This window comes from Musca autumnalis, unplaced genomic scaffold (genome assembly GCF_047663935.1).
Source record: "Musca autumnalis isolate F117 unplaced genomic scaffold, ASM4766393v1 scaffold_1, whole genome shotgun sequence".
In the NCBI taxonomy this organism is placed as follows: Eukaryota; Metazoa; Arthropoda; class Insecta; order Diptera; family Muscidae; genus Musca; species Musca autumnalis.
Window position 1 is genome coordinate 155588087 of NW_027411644.1, and position 14751 is coordinate 155602837.

Here is a 14751-nt window from a genome sequence, read left to right on the forward strand (position 1 = left end):
AAATGTCGTCAACAATCCCAAAGGGCTGTCTGCAAAGAGTCGTGAACGAATTGGGTATGTCGTGCACGATTCATCAATGTTGTCTCGAAGACACTTTCTATTGGGACGTTTTGATATAGCCCCCATAGAAGGGTACTTTCCGATTTTGAACATGTTTAAGATTTAGCGCATTACTCTGCAAATTCTAAGTGGAAGTGATTGCATTCGGTTAGTAGATTAAACCTCCCAAAAGGGTTTACTGCACGATTGAAGATATTGTTCAGGTTTCAGAGATGGTTTTAGAATCATCTTAAAACAAAAGTCATTATTTTTTTGTAATTTTGCAATATTCTGATTATTATAAAGACATTAATCAAATTAATTGGTTTTGAATAAATCAGCTACTGCTGATTTTATGCAACTATCGTTTGTTAATGATTAATAATATTTGAACAATTAATTTTATTTTAACTATTTCTAAATTGCATTCTTTTTTCAAAACATTGACATTTAAAATTAATTAATTAATGTAATTACCCTAAACCCAAGAATCGTTTGGATATTTAAGGGAGATCTTCTGACAATTGAAATTAGTTGGCTTAAAGCATATTCAATATTCAATTTCATTTTCAAAATGTATAACAACTTAAAAATACCAAATGCTGTGGTCCTTATACTAGGAACATTTGCTGTTATCGTTCCCTCAGTTAACACTCAGGAGCCAAGTAAGAATCCATTAAATTTATACCATATTATCCGATAATAAGCATCCAAATATTGTATTTAGCTGCTTAAAATCCCATAAAGCAAGCATACACAGCAAATCTAAATTCTTGATGTTATAAAGTTATTTTCGAGACTGTTCATAACAAATTAATTTTTCAGATGCCCAATTAACTCCTTGCAAACTCAACGATCCCAATAATGGACCTTGTCTAAGGAATTTACTGCAAAATTTATTACTAAGCAGCACTATCAAGAACCCCATTGATCCGTACAAGATTAAAAAAGCTCGTGTAACCGTCGATAATCCCAGCATCCAACTTAACATGGATTTAACAAAAGTCGTCATTAGTGGTTTATCATTGGCCACACTTAATGATGTTAGGTAAGATTTTAATGAATATTTAAAAGTCTAGTCGTTAATATCAAAAAAACTTTTTAAATTATAGTGTTAATAATAGCGAGCATTTTGTATTAAAAGTAAAAATTCCTAAAGTTCACATAACCGGCAATTATGTCATGGATGGTAGAGTACTGCTACTGAATCTTGCGGGCAAAGGCGTATTCAAAGTGGATTTTAGTAAGTATTTCATTCAGAGAGAACTGTGAAGGTCCTTTTAAAATATTTCCTAACTATTGCAAGAGTATATTTGAAAGCAAAGTCTAAATTTACTTTGGGCAATTTTCCTTGCTATAATTGTCAGTGTGGTTAAGGGTTCTCCCTCCCTTATGCTGGTAATTGCAGCAAGGAAAATTGCCTAATGTAAATCTGGACAAAGTATCAATTGTTGTATTTTTTTATGAACTTGTATGACTTTTGCTGTTCTCTGATTTATGTTAGCTTTATGTAAGTTATAATGTACATTTAATTCATTGCAGATGATATTGACGCTGTCTTTACCCTCATGGCAAAAGTAGTTGATCGTGAAGGCGAACGCTATTTCAATATAGAATCTCTAAAATCGCATATTAAACACCTCGGCAATTTGCATGTCGACTTTGCCAATCTTTTTGGCAACAATCAAGCCTTAACCGACAGTGCTAACGATCTATTCAATCAGAATTGGAGAGATTTAATTGAAATAATGCGCCCTGTTATTGAAGAATCCATGGATACATCAATTCGTGCACAGGCCAATAGAATCTTCGGCAATATTCCAGCTGGCAGTATTATTTTGGATGCCAAGTAAAATATTTACTGGTGTTAATAAATAAAGTTACCAATTTGATTAAAAGTGTATTTCAAATATTATATTGGCGTTTCAAATTTCGAAACTCTAACTGCAGTTCCATCACGTACACAATCGGTAAATAAAACCGATTGTTTGCACATTTAATAACGAAATTGTACCAATTGGATTTGAAAGTCAGAATCTCTGAGGCGAAATAAACAAGTAAAAAATATTAATTTCAGCCGAGCCGAAAATTTAGCTAACCTGAAATCGGTGAGGCTCAAATGTCAAATTACGGGTAGTTCAGGCAAAAAATGTAACTAAAACCCTCGAGAAGTGCCGTTAAATGTTGGCTATACCGAACCTTAGACATATGTATGTATGTATGCTGACATTATTTAGTGAAGACATTTTGTGACCATTCGAAATCTCAAATGTCAAATTACATATCGTTCGATCAAAAAATTTAGATAAACTCTCAAAATACCGAAAATCGGGAGATACAGTTATATGGGGGCTATACCAAAACGTGTGCCTATGGAAAAAAGACAGTGCGGTGCAAAAAAACGTTCTAGGGAATTATTGCAGACGCTAGAGTGATTACAACAGACGGAGAGATGTACATGACGAGATCGACACATCGACTATCCTGATCAAGATAATATACACTTTATAGGGTCGCAAACGATTGTATCAATCCGTTACAATCGAAAAAAAAATATACCCTCCGTACTATAGTATAGGGTGCAACCGTGGTGCACTGCTATGAACTGCCGCCTTGCACGCTGCTTCCCGGCAATATAACATCAAATGTTCAACGGTTGCAACATGGCGATATTTCCTGAGTACTTCAGACATGTAAAACTTCCCTACAAGTGGTGTCTTAAGACCGCCGTTCGGACTCCGCGATAAACAGGAGGTCCCATATCATTGAGCTAAAATAAATCGGGGTACACTCATTGATATGAGGGAAGTCTCCATTGTCCCGTCTGGGATGTTTGTTAAACGATTATAGTATATATATTATACAGTGGAGAGCATAAAAAACAAGTAAAAAAGTATCTGTATCTGGCTTTGCCTACAGAGATATACCCTCAGCCTGTGTGAATTGAAAGTTTCATCTATGATCAATATCGAATCGAATGAACCAAATTCCTTTTCCCCAATTATGTATTTAGGAGGTTTTCAGATTTTGTAGTCCTGTTTGGACATATGAAATTGCCGAATAAAATATACTAGTATATTTGGATTAAAGCTCAGTAGTGTTACACAGCAAAGAATACATCGGCATAGTCCATTTTGAAAATAGATCTTATTATGGGAGTAATTTATTTTCGATAGATAGCCCGCCCTCCTGTCATTTTAGTTGGTCACTATACAACTTAGAGGTTTTGGACCACTACGTCAGGAAGTATGGACTTGCCCACGAAAGACACAATATCGTTGTAAACAGGTATACTTCTCCAAATTATTCAAATAGTTCCTAAACTGTACTTAAACAAAAATGTTGAAATTTTGTGAAGGAGGTACACAAAGCAGAACCGATATGGACTATTTTCGAAGTTAAACTGCATTTGGACAAAATATTAAGATATCCATAGTTTGGACCAAATCGGTTGATCCGCTTGAGAGTTATCGTGCGCTCCAGCAGATATGCGGATGGACAGGGCTAAATCGAATCCAGATATTTAAAATGGATTTCTTCCGAACCTACTTGGGGTCTAAAATAATTATTTGGATCAGACACTGTTTTGGTTGTATAAAGTTTATATATCCTCGTTAGCCAAGAACCTGGGGGTATATACAGTCCATTGGTAGTCTTCTTTTTGTCTCCCCAATTGTAAGCACAGGCTGCAGATTTCATTCACTTGCATGGGAATTTTAGCCTTCCCCCACTGCGTATGCCAATATATTACACCAAAATTTACCGCAATGATCAGACTTTCATCAGTGTAATAAAACTATAAATTTCAATATTATCCACACAAAATATCTGCATTTAACTTACCGACAGGTTCAATTGCAAAGAAATGGAGGGATGTGGGATGTATCTTTTTTTTTTTTTTTTTTGAATGAGGTTACCTTTTATTATTCTACCATGTAAAATGCCAAAAAATAATGCTAAAATTAAAAACGTTTCTTTATAAAAAATAGTTTATTTATTAAAATTTTGTATTTAATGTTGCCTTAGAAATGTATTTCCTTATGCCGGCCAGACACTAACTGCCAAACTGCACTGCCAAATGAACCCCTTGTATACGTGTGTGATTGAACAGTGTGTGGTATGTCTTCAATCCATTTTCAGCAATGATACATTTTCCTCTAAAAGCACGGTTTTGAGTTAAAATTTTCAACAACTTTTAATTTCTTCACAAGCAATATTTGTTATTTTCAAAGACTGTCTGTCGATTGCTTGGAAAATAAACAAAATTCATCGGATTGAAAGGGTTTCATTTACAAAATCAAAACTATTTTGATTTCAATCCTGCTTAAAATATTCACACATGCATTGACAAAAACTTAAAAATTTACTAATACTATTACAAATGCTGTCCTGCATGCCCACAGTGTATGGACCGCATTAGAATAAAACGATGTCATGTAATAATTCATGGTTTGTACATAAATACATATGTATATCTATATTCATATAAAAAAATAACTTAAAAATTTAAGTCGCTATTTTTAAGCAGTTTATTTTATTTTTAATATCATATATTTACGATTGATAAATTTTAATTATAAACTAAATACATCATCGAATGAATATTGTTCATTAATTTCCTAAGAGTCGGTCGAATTATCATACATGTATTTATCACATTTTTCTATGAGATCGTTTGTAATTTTAAAACTTTCGCAACATTTATTTAACCATCCAATCCGCATCTAATGTAAAGAATATTATTCAATATCAGTCTGTTTCTAACTTTTTGTTTTTATAAAGTTTATACCACTGAAAACTCGTTCAACTTTTGCATTACTAAATGGTAAAACTATAAACTTCGTGACAAAAGAGGACAATTCCTTGAAAGGGTACTCATTTAAAGAATTTTTATATTCGTATACACTTATCCAGAAATCAATTGTTGAATTTTTGTTTGCCCATTCATAAGTATTTAGCTTTTCCCATTGCTTCTCTAAAATTGTAATTTCATCAACTGTCATTCATTTGTTCTTCAAAATGTTTATGTAATTTAATTTTGTTAGTTTTTAAGCTGTCTTCTACCGAAAAAAATATTTGTATTTTTAAGACTTCGAAAATTTGCTTGAATAAAAAAGTCTTCTAATACCCTAGACAGACGGCAGCTTTAATTTGCATTAACTGCCTTAATTCAAATTAATTCGTGCATTATCCACATTCTTATCCCCTGTTTTTGTAACTTATTTTTGTTCGTTCGTCTATATTCGTAATTATTTAGGCATCCATAGCTCAGCCCCCAGAAGACATACATACCTAATTTTTCGTATACCCGTTCCATATATCGTTAAGAATTCCTAATTTAAAAATCAGCGCTCCTCATTTGTACTAAAGCGAGTAAATCGATCTACAAAATTTGACAATTCGTGTGAGAAGAATACAATTTTTTACAAAAACAGGGGATTAATGCACAAAATCAAAGGAAATTTAAACTGAATTTAGCAATTTCAATATGGCAATGCTGTTGAAAATCAATTGTCTTTTGTCAAATTTCCATGTTTAATAAAATAAAAAAGGAAAGCAAATCAGCAATTTTCGCGTTTCTTCAAAATAAGTAGTGGTCTTTCGCGAGTAGAATAGCAGCTAATCGTTTTTAACGCCTTCTAACAAATATCTTTTTAAAATTTTTATTTTCACAAAAAATTTCTTTACCCACCATACCAATTCTATCGAAAATTATATCTTCTTCAAATGTTTTTTAAAGTTTTGCAATATTTTTATAATATTAAAAAGGCTCAAAAATATCGCGAATAAATTAATTTTATTTTTGCTTCATCGTGGTGAAAAGGTCAATGGTAGAAAGTGTATTTGTTTCGCATATTTTGGCGAACTTTTGTAAAGCTTTATGAAATGGTCTGCTGGGTACAAACAAATAACACAAACAGCTGTTTCATCAATGCAGAAACTATCGTCTGTCAGGGTGAAAAATTAATTCAAATTAGGAAATTTTTAATGCAAATTAACTCTGCCGTCTGTCTAGGGTATAAAGGTGTATTTAATGGATCAAAAGTACCAGATCGTAAAACAATTTGGTTTGAAAGGTCTTTCAAAAGCACATAAAGTTCTGATAGCAACAGAGTAGGGTCACTTTCAAACATTTTATTTAATTTTTGTACAGCAAATATTTCAAAAACTTCAAATATAATAAATTCTTGTCTGTGTCCATTTTTATTAAAATATTGGCTTGATGACATAATTCTACTGCTGCGGCAATTTCAAAATAAGTTTTCAACTCTAGCCATTGACTTTTTATACGATTTACAGCAGTTTCAATTGACAACCATCTAGTGTCACAAGCTCTTACCAGTTTTAATGGTTGCATGTCACATCATTAATCGCAGCGTAAATGCTTTTATAATAATTTTGTCTTAAAGCAGATTTGGAAAACCAATTGTACGTTTCCCTCACCAAATACTCAGTTTCATCAGGTAGCGTTTTAGATGCTGAAGACATTAACAGCTGTATCGAATGACAGATACAGGGAACAAGTAATATGTTTTTATTTTTTTCACGTAGTTTTGTTATCACTCCTCGGTTAACTCCAGTCATTACACTGGCATTATCAGTTCTTAGCCCCACCATGTTTTCAATTTTTAGATTAAAATACTTAAGAACTATAAAAATGGCTTGACATATTCCATTGGCTGACGCGTCATCAAGTGCACATAGATTTAAAAGTGTACTTACAATTTGCTTGGCAGACTTACTGTAATAACGTATTACTATACCCAAATATATATTAACAGTTATGTCTGTGGATTAGTCTTTAATCAGACTGTAAAAGCTGTTATTAATATCTTCAGCCAAAAGTTGTTTAAAATGGGGAGCCAAAACCGACTTAATGATGGCAGTACACTTTATCCGATCCAATATCATGCCAACGGCGGCCTTGTTATCAGCAAATAATTTTTTTTTGTAGACGGACTAAATGAACGGCTGTCATTATCGTAGTATGTACCCCTACAAATTAAGCCTCTAACAATTCAGCTTCTTTTACTTTGGAATTGCTGCTTAATATTGGAAATTCGGAAGTTTTTTGATTGTTCTTTGTAAAAGGCGATGCTGCTGCTAAATGCTTAGTAGATTTTCCATGAGTAAGAAGTTTACTTATTTTTGGTTTTAAAGTACTCTGACAGTATTTACACTTTACCTCCTGATCGTTTAGCTCGACAATCCACTTACATCGTCTCGGAACCTTGTAACCAGCTTTATTTTGGTTCTTGGGTATATTATCTGCAATATTTAAATGATTTTTAATACATTTTCAACATATGGAATTAGTACTTATTTACCTTTTAATGGTACTGGTCCGGCAGGTGTTTTCATCGGAGTCACTACTAAGTTCGTCAATATCCAAATCAGTTGGGTCACCTCTTTTAAGATACCTATAAAATCATTAAAATTGCTTAAACATGTTTAATTACAATTTTTAGTTAACTGCCAACCTTTCCATTTTCTAAGTTTTTGGTTTTAATTTTTTTGCATATTCATATTTTTATTCCTTTAAATCGGAGCAATACTCCACGGACGCTTCCTGTTGTTTTTATTTGCTTATTCCTCGCACGCATACGGATCGTAAACAAAAACAAACAACATCTTCATTTCTTCGTTGTTGTGAGCAGTTCAAACAGATGTTCCATTGAGCTGTGATGCCATATTTATACCCTCAGTATTTATGATAACGAGGGTATATACACTTTCATACGGGTAAAATGTGCCTCATCGAAATCATGGTTTTAGGCCCCAAGTATGTTTGGACGAAATCCGTTTCAGACAATTTGGAGTTGATTCAGCCAGGCTGGAGCGCACGATAACTCTCAAACGTATCAACAGATTCTGTCTAAATTTTGGCTTTCGTAATATTTTGTCCAAACTTAGCTCAAGTTCGAAGATGGGTTATATCGGTGCACTCCTTCCGGTACCTCCCACGAACGTTCAGAAAATTTGTGCGCACGTTAGCACTTGAAGGGAGTAACCGATTTGGTCCATGCTTTGCACATCGTGAAATGTCTGCCAGACTTAGATGAGGTTTCAATATGAACTCAATCGGTGCACTCCTTCGGGTACTTCCTACACAAAATTTCGGAAAAGTTCAGTTTTGATGAACTTGAATTCAGTGCGCCCCATACGGCGGTACATGTTTCATCATGGGCAAGTCCATCCTAGTCGGAAATTGGAATGCATTACCTTTGTAATCGAATAAAGAATGCAAATGACCAAAAAATTGCACATTGATTACCTACTGCATTCCCAAATCCAATGGTAAAGGAATCAGTACACAGACAATTCGTAGATTACACATTAATTTCTTCTGGACTCAGGAAAAAAATGCATTATTTTCCTAGGACATGTTCCGTGTGGCCATTATCTAGTTAAGTGCATTAGATGCCAGAGCGAACTAATGAATATTACAATGGAAGTTACTGAATTCCACGCCATGTCTATTCAAGTGACCGATAATTTTTCATTCATTTTTTTCCGAGCATAACATTTGCACCATCTGTACAAACGCCTGCCAATTTTGAATAATCCACTTTCGAGAATAGCTGTTCGTTCACAATTTCAAATATAGCCTTCTCTGATGCATTTGAAAGTATCGGCTCAATAGTCAACATATTCTCATAAATGTTGTAATCCTTATCCACAAATCTGACACAAATCAATACCTGACAAACGTCATTAATGTCAGTACTTTCATCGATTGGAAAAATGCACAATTTTTTAATTTATCAGCGATAGCTTTTTCTATTCCTGCTTTGAAACGTAGTCTATTGCGAGCAATGCTATAGCGTGATAAGGAAAGGGATTCGGCTACATTGATACCATTTCCAAGTTTCTGCATAATTTTAATGATCGTACCCTTAACATAAGGCACATCAGAAAAGGGTCTCCCATGTCTAATAATGTCTAGGCGTATGGAGCTTGAAATATCGAGCTTCAAATTTCTATTTTCCTTTTTTTCATTATTTTCTAAGTTGCTTATACCCTAGACAGACGCGTTAATTTGCATTAACTGCCTTAATTCAAATTAATTCGTGCATTATCCACATTCTTAATGCACAAAATCGAGCTGCATTTAAAAGGCATTTAGGTATTTCAATATGGCAATTCCGTAGAAGAGAGCCCATATTCATATGGAGGAGAGAGCATACCCAGTGGGAAAATTGGGAACATATTACATTGAAAATATATTTATTAATGCATTATACGCAATACGTTACAAAACGTATCCGAAAGAATCGAGGAAATAATTGAATTGGACTGAAAGAAAAATTATTAAATACATTATAGGAGATATATTCTATAATTTACCCTAAAGAATCGAGAGAGTAATTCCACTTGACAAAAAATGCATATTAATTACCTATTACATTCCCAAAATATACGACAAGGGAATGCAGTGTTTCAGTTTTTTTCAACTTTTTTTAATTTTGTAGTCCCGTTATCTGCCGATGCCTTCATGTCGGAGCAAAAATTTGTTAGTTTTGTTTGTGTCGTGCTCTAGTGAAGACGTAATTATATAAAATTTATTTTAAGACTTTAAGGAAGATTATTAGAAAACAAGAAAAAAAAAACTTGGTGGAAGTGCAGACGAAAATCCTATTATTTTTAATTATTGTATCTATTTTCATTATAGTTTTGTGAATTATGTTTAAAATCAGTGTAACGGTTTGAAATATAAATAACAATTAATCAAAATAAATGGTGTTCAATTTTAATTTCGGGGGAATACATAATTTGAAAAAGAGCATACATAAATAATACGATGCAATCCAATATATAAATTATATTAGATATTCCAACTGAACTATAAAATAGTATATTCTAATCCATAGATTACACATTGCATTCTATGGATACTATAAAGGAATATATTATTTTCCTAGGACATGCACCGTGTTACGAATAATGTATTCGGTAATCAATAAAACATAGTGGCTCGGTATTACCCGCTCGATTCCCATCGATTACATTTTCCCACTGGGATATTCATGCTCTGAGACACAAGGAAAACAAAAAATACATTGCAAACAACAACAAAACAGCAATCAGCTGTTTCGTAAATGCAGAAACTGTCGTCTGTCAGGCCAAAATTAAATACAGTTATTAATGCAAATTAACGCTGCCGTCTGTCTAGGGTATTAGCCATTCTTTTATTTTTTAAAAAAATATTTTTTTTTCATCATAACGATATTTTCTCTCCTCCACACTAAACCTATTAACATCGTGATACGTAGTGAAATGTTTTTTTAAAACATCAACCTTTTCTTTTTAAACAGTTTTCCAACGTAACAAACATTAGGTCTATACGATAACACTGTGTGTAATTTTTTGTGTCATGGAAAATTAACCATATTCTGACACCGCAGCGTAATGGAAGAAGAAAAATCAGAAGACACGTGTCTCGGCGTTTTTCCCTGTTACTTCGAATTTCGCGGTTATGGGCCCCCAAAAACCTGAGGCCTTGATGTCAAAAAGGACCATTTTGTCAGGCTCATATCTTCTAAGCCGCTAAGAATTGTGGTTTACTCCTAAAGGCAAAGTTGTAGCTCTCATCTTAAAGAATAATAATTGTGAAGACATAAAATCCATTCAACCTTATCATCAAAGTCAAAATCGTTAATGTCAAGTTTCCGTTATAATTTTTTCTCAGATTTTGGCCTACCGATATCAAACTGATCAAAATTGAATCAAACAACCAACTACAAAAATGTACCTTAGATTTCAATAAACAACTTTCTAGAATATACGAACCCTGTAGAAATGGTTCTTAAAGGTCAAAATAGCAAAACAAATGCAATTTTTATTTTCTTTTTTTGGTTTCTGCTCCATAGAAATTAACCATTCAAAATTCAAGAAAACATTCAACCACAATAAGGTAGCGAATATATCAGTATACAACTTTGTGGAACATCAGAGCCCTTTACGAACTGTTCTTAAAGGTCAAAATAGCAAAAAACTTTAGAAAACATTCGATTTTTATACTTTTTTCTCCGATTCTGGTCCATAGATACCGAACCGTTCAAAATTCAAGAATACAAGCAACTACAAAAATGTACCTAAGATCTCAGCTAACAACTTTCTAGAACATATGAACATTCTAGGAGCGGCCCTTTAAGCTCAAAATTCCATTAGTTTTACCCATTCTTTCCTGGTCAGGTCCGTAAATAACAAACCTTTCAAATTTTCTAGAGTGTTGAACAGTTTGTTATTTCCAGACCTGAGCATTAACTATAATATAATTGTTAGTGAATTTTGAACACGAAGGACCGTTCCTAGAATGTTCATATGTTCTAGGAAGTTGTTAACTGAGATTTTAGGTAAATTTTTGTAATTCATTTTATTCTTGAATTTTGAACGGTTCGGTATCTATGGACCAGAATCGGAGAAAAAAGTATAAAAATCGAATATTTTCTAAAGTTTTTTGCTATTTTGACCTTTAAGAACAGTTCGTAGTGGGCTCCGATGTTCCACAAAGTTGTATACTGATATATTCGCTACATTATTGTGGTTGAATGTTTTCTTGAATTTTTAATGGTTTAATTTCTATGGAGCAGAAACCGAAAAAGAAAATAAAAATTGCATTTGTTTTGCTATTTTGACCTTTAAGAACCATTTCTACAGGGTTCGTATGTTCTAGGAAGTTGTTTATTGAGACCTAAGGTACATTTTTGTAGTTAGTTGTTTGATTCAATTTTGATCGGTTTGATATCTGTAGGCCAAAATCTGAGAAAAAATTATAACGGAAACTTGACCTTAAAGATTTTGATCTTGAAGATAAGGTTGAATGGATTTTATGTCTTCACAATTATTATTCTTTATGATGAGAGCTACAACTTTGCCTCCACGAGTAAACCAAAATTCTTAGCGGTTAAGAAGATATGAGCCTGACAAAATGGTCCTTTTTGACATCAAGGCCTCAGGTTTTTGGAGGCCCATAACCGCGAAATTCGAAGTAACAGGGAAAAACGCCGAGACACGTGTCTTCTTATTTTTCGTCTTCTACTACGCTGCGGTGTCAGAATGTGGTTAATTTTTTTCGTGTCGCACAGTGTAACCCAAAAATTTGTACAAATGCGTACAATTTGTTCTGAATGCTGTTCGATAACAAAATTATCCAGCAAAATAGAGCGAGTATGGAGAGATTTTTGGAGAGTTTTGTGACTGAGAACTTGCAAATTTTTCCTGGGAAAATTTGTCCCGTAAAAATTTGTAAGTTCGGCCAGCTGACATTTAATCAGCTGTTCAATGTAAACTTGAAATGTTAACATTTTTGACCAAGAAAATTTCACAATTTTAATTTTTTTAGATTTTAAAGCGTTGTGGATATGATTACTGCTTTAAATAAGTTAAATGCAATTTTACAATGTATGTTTTTGTTCCACTTGGTTGAAAATATGAAAAGAAACAAAAACAATTTTCATTCATTTTCGGAAACAGCTGACTTTCTTGCAAGTTTTTGCAAAATGTTGTTCGATAACTTTCTGCAATTTTTCTTGCCTGAGAGAGTAAAATTCACTGAGAGAGGTTGCTGGAACTGACTGAGTAATTATTGCTGGGAAAGTTATCGTACAGAAGAAACCAGTATTTTTTGCTTTATGAAAGGGGTTCATGAAATGCAGAAATTTGAATCTTGGCAATATTTTATGAACACTATTCCTAAAATGCAGTCTTTGTTTCTGTGTACAAACTTTGCACATCGTATTATTCCTTCTAAGTATTGATCGGCTTCGAATATGGACTATATCGGTTCACTCTTTCGGGCACCTCCCCCACAAAATTCGGAAAAAGTGAAGTTTAAGAACTCTCGGATAGTTTTGAACTTTTTGCAACGGTACAATCTTTTCCAGGGGCAAGTCCCTACTTCCTGAGATAATAGCCCAAAGCTCCAACTAAAATTACAAATCCGAAAGATAAATCTCGCCGAGAGTTTCCGATTGGTACAAACTTTGCAAATCGTATTATTTCGAAGCAAAATCTTCAATATATTGTTTGTACGGCATAATTATTGTGTTTGCTTATTTTTTGGTCAGATTACTGATACTTTCTTACTTGTCCTTTTTACTTGTTTTTTTAATTACATAAAAAACGAATTCTAACTAATGAAAATCTAGAGTGCGATTCTCTAAAGGCCAAAAGGGGTGAGTACATAAGCTGCCTTACCTTGCTTTCCTACTTCATTTCTGACATAACAAAAATAAAAGAATAAAGAAGGCCGAGCCAATTTCGAACTGGGCTACCCTTTTCTTTTTTATTCTTTTATCAGAAGCAAGCAAGGCAAGCAGGGGAGGCAGCTTATGTACCCACGCCTTAACTCATGTTTTGAGTTACCAACAAATATCGGTAAAATTATTCGGTAAATTAGCGATCAATAAAACGTAGTCGTAAATTTCTACCGATACCAACAGTGTTACCAACTTTTATTTGAACTTTTCATTCATAACTTTTGCGTTTTAATGTAACCGATTTTTGTCGGTTTGTCGGTGAGTTAAAGAATAGCACTACTGGGTCACCCTAATATTCACACATACTAAGAAATTATATATATTGCACGATGCATACAGTGTATTATAATTTCAAAATATAATTAACAAATTAATTCAATAATAAAATTAATTCAAAAACTTTATACTTTTACTTTATAATTTAAAATAATTTGTCAATAAAATTTACTCATATTACTTTGTAGAATTCCACTGAACTTTGCGCCTGGAGTGAACGATAATCTGATTTAATGTTGTTGTCAATGCGAAAACAAATTCACGCTAGGCAGACTGGATGAATATAACTTTCCTGAATCTAGCATTGCCAAAGTGTAAGAAGTTTGTTACCTGTAAATATTTCAATCCCACTAGGGAATATACCCGCATTTAAATCAAATTACAAATTTTGTTAACTTTATGTGAAGTAACGAACATATCTCTTTGCACCCATTAGTAAGTAGAAACTGCAAAATATTCCCAACATGTGTAGGTACGCGAGGCGGATAGTATAAAAATTTGATGTCGCCAAATCCAACACCGTTTTCACTTGTCTTTATATAAGCAATTTAACTACACACCACGAGGGAAAGCTACCAGCTCATTACAATTTCTTCATATGGCGTCCATGTTTTATAAAATAGCATTTTTTTACTAATTTTAATGTAACATAGACACCAAGGTACATAGACAAATGTGTGTAGATATGAAGATTAAATGTAACACTATTTTATTTCTTTCCTAAAGGGTATACTAGATACGACACTGCCGAGCGTAACACCGGTTTAATTTGTAGATAATTAATATTCAAAAAGAAAACAACAAAAACAAAATGTTTGCAAAATAAAAATCACATTAAAACTGGCAATCGCCAGTGAGTGAGTAGTAGCTTAAGAATCGTCATCATAAAACAAATGAAGCTGATTTGAAGGTGGCGAACGCAACAACTTGTTTTCTTCAAGACTCACTTATGAATAGATAAACTTATGACACACACACCGCAGTACATACATATAAACAGTATCGCACAAAATATTTCATTCAGGTTTTACATATTTCTGGCGAAGTTAAAAGTCTTAAAATTTATTTTTCCAGTAGTTTTATTAATTATTATTCCATTTATCAAAATTTATGATGGACAGACGCATCGTTTTATACCGAAATAGAAGATCAGTAGAACAAAATAGAAGATCAG

General features: G+C 33.2%; 2 protein-coding genes across 7 annotated transcripts; one reads left to right on the forward strand and one right to left on the reverse strand.

Moving 5' to 3' along the window:
- The first annotated feature begins 577 nt into the window (after window positions 1-577).
- LOC141390908 (circadian clock-controlled protein daywake-like) lies at window positions 578-1931 on the forward strand. The gene is made up of 4 exons (XM_073963841.1): window positions 578-704; window positions 865-1087; window positions 1152-1282; window positions 1582-1931. Exons 1-4 carry the CDS (start codon window positions 614-616, stop codon window positions 1890-1892), a joined length of 756 nt encoding a protein of 251 aa, XP_073819942.1. The 5' UTR covers window positions 578-613; the 3' UTR covers window positions 1893-1931.
- Window positions 1932-4001: 2070 nt separating this feature from the next.
- On the reverse strand, window positions 4002-13876 carry LOC141388614 (uncharacterized). 6 transcript variants are annotated; one of them, XM_073958628.1, is made up of 4 exons: window positions 13750-13832; window positions 7368-7460; window positions 7226-7308; window positions 4002-7150 (listed from the first exon to the last, which is right to left on the reverse strand). In XM_073958628.1, exons 1-4 carry the CDS (start codon window positions 13751-13753, stop codon window positions 7043-7045), a joined length of 288 nt encoding a protein of 95 aa, XP_073814729.1. In that variant the 5' UTR covers window positions 13754-13832; the 3' UTR covers window positions 4002-7042. The 6 variants fall into 6 exon arrangements, 2 of the variants coding, with proteins under 2 accessions (XP_073814729.1, XP_073814728.1); XR_012408902.1 differs by having other exon boundaries at window positions 4002-7308; window positions 13759-13876; XR_012408904.1 differs by having other exon boundaries at window positions 4002-7308; window positions 13779-13827.
- Between the last annotated feature and the right edge of the window lie 875 nt (window positions 13877-14751).

Excerpts from the sequence above, each read along its gene's own strand:
- LOC141388614 (XM_073958627.1), bottom strand. Across the intron at positions 7,309-7,367 it reads CGGACCAGTACCATTAAAAG|ATAATATACCCAAGAACCAA; the intron begins GTAAATAAGTAC and ends TAAATATTGCAG.
- LOC141390908 (XM_073963841.1), top strand. The coding sequence starts at position 614 with ATGTATAACAACTTAAAAATACCAAATGCTGTGGTCCTTATACTAGGA. Across the intron at positions 705-864 it reads AGTTAACACTCAGGAGCCAA|ATGCCCAATTAACTCCTTGC; the intron begins GTAAGAATCCAT and ends TTAATTTTTCAG. Across the intron at positions 1,088-1,151 it reads GCCACACTTAATGATGTTAG|TGTTAATAATAGCGAGCATT; the intron begins GTAAGATTTTAA and ends TTTAAATTATAG.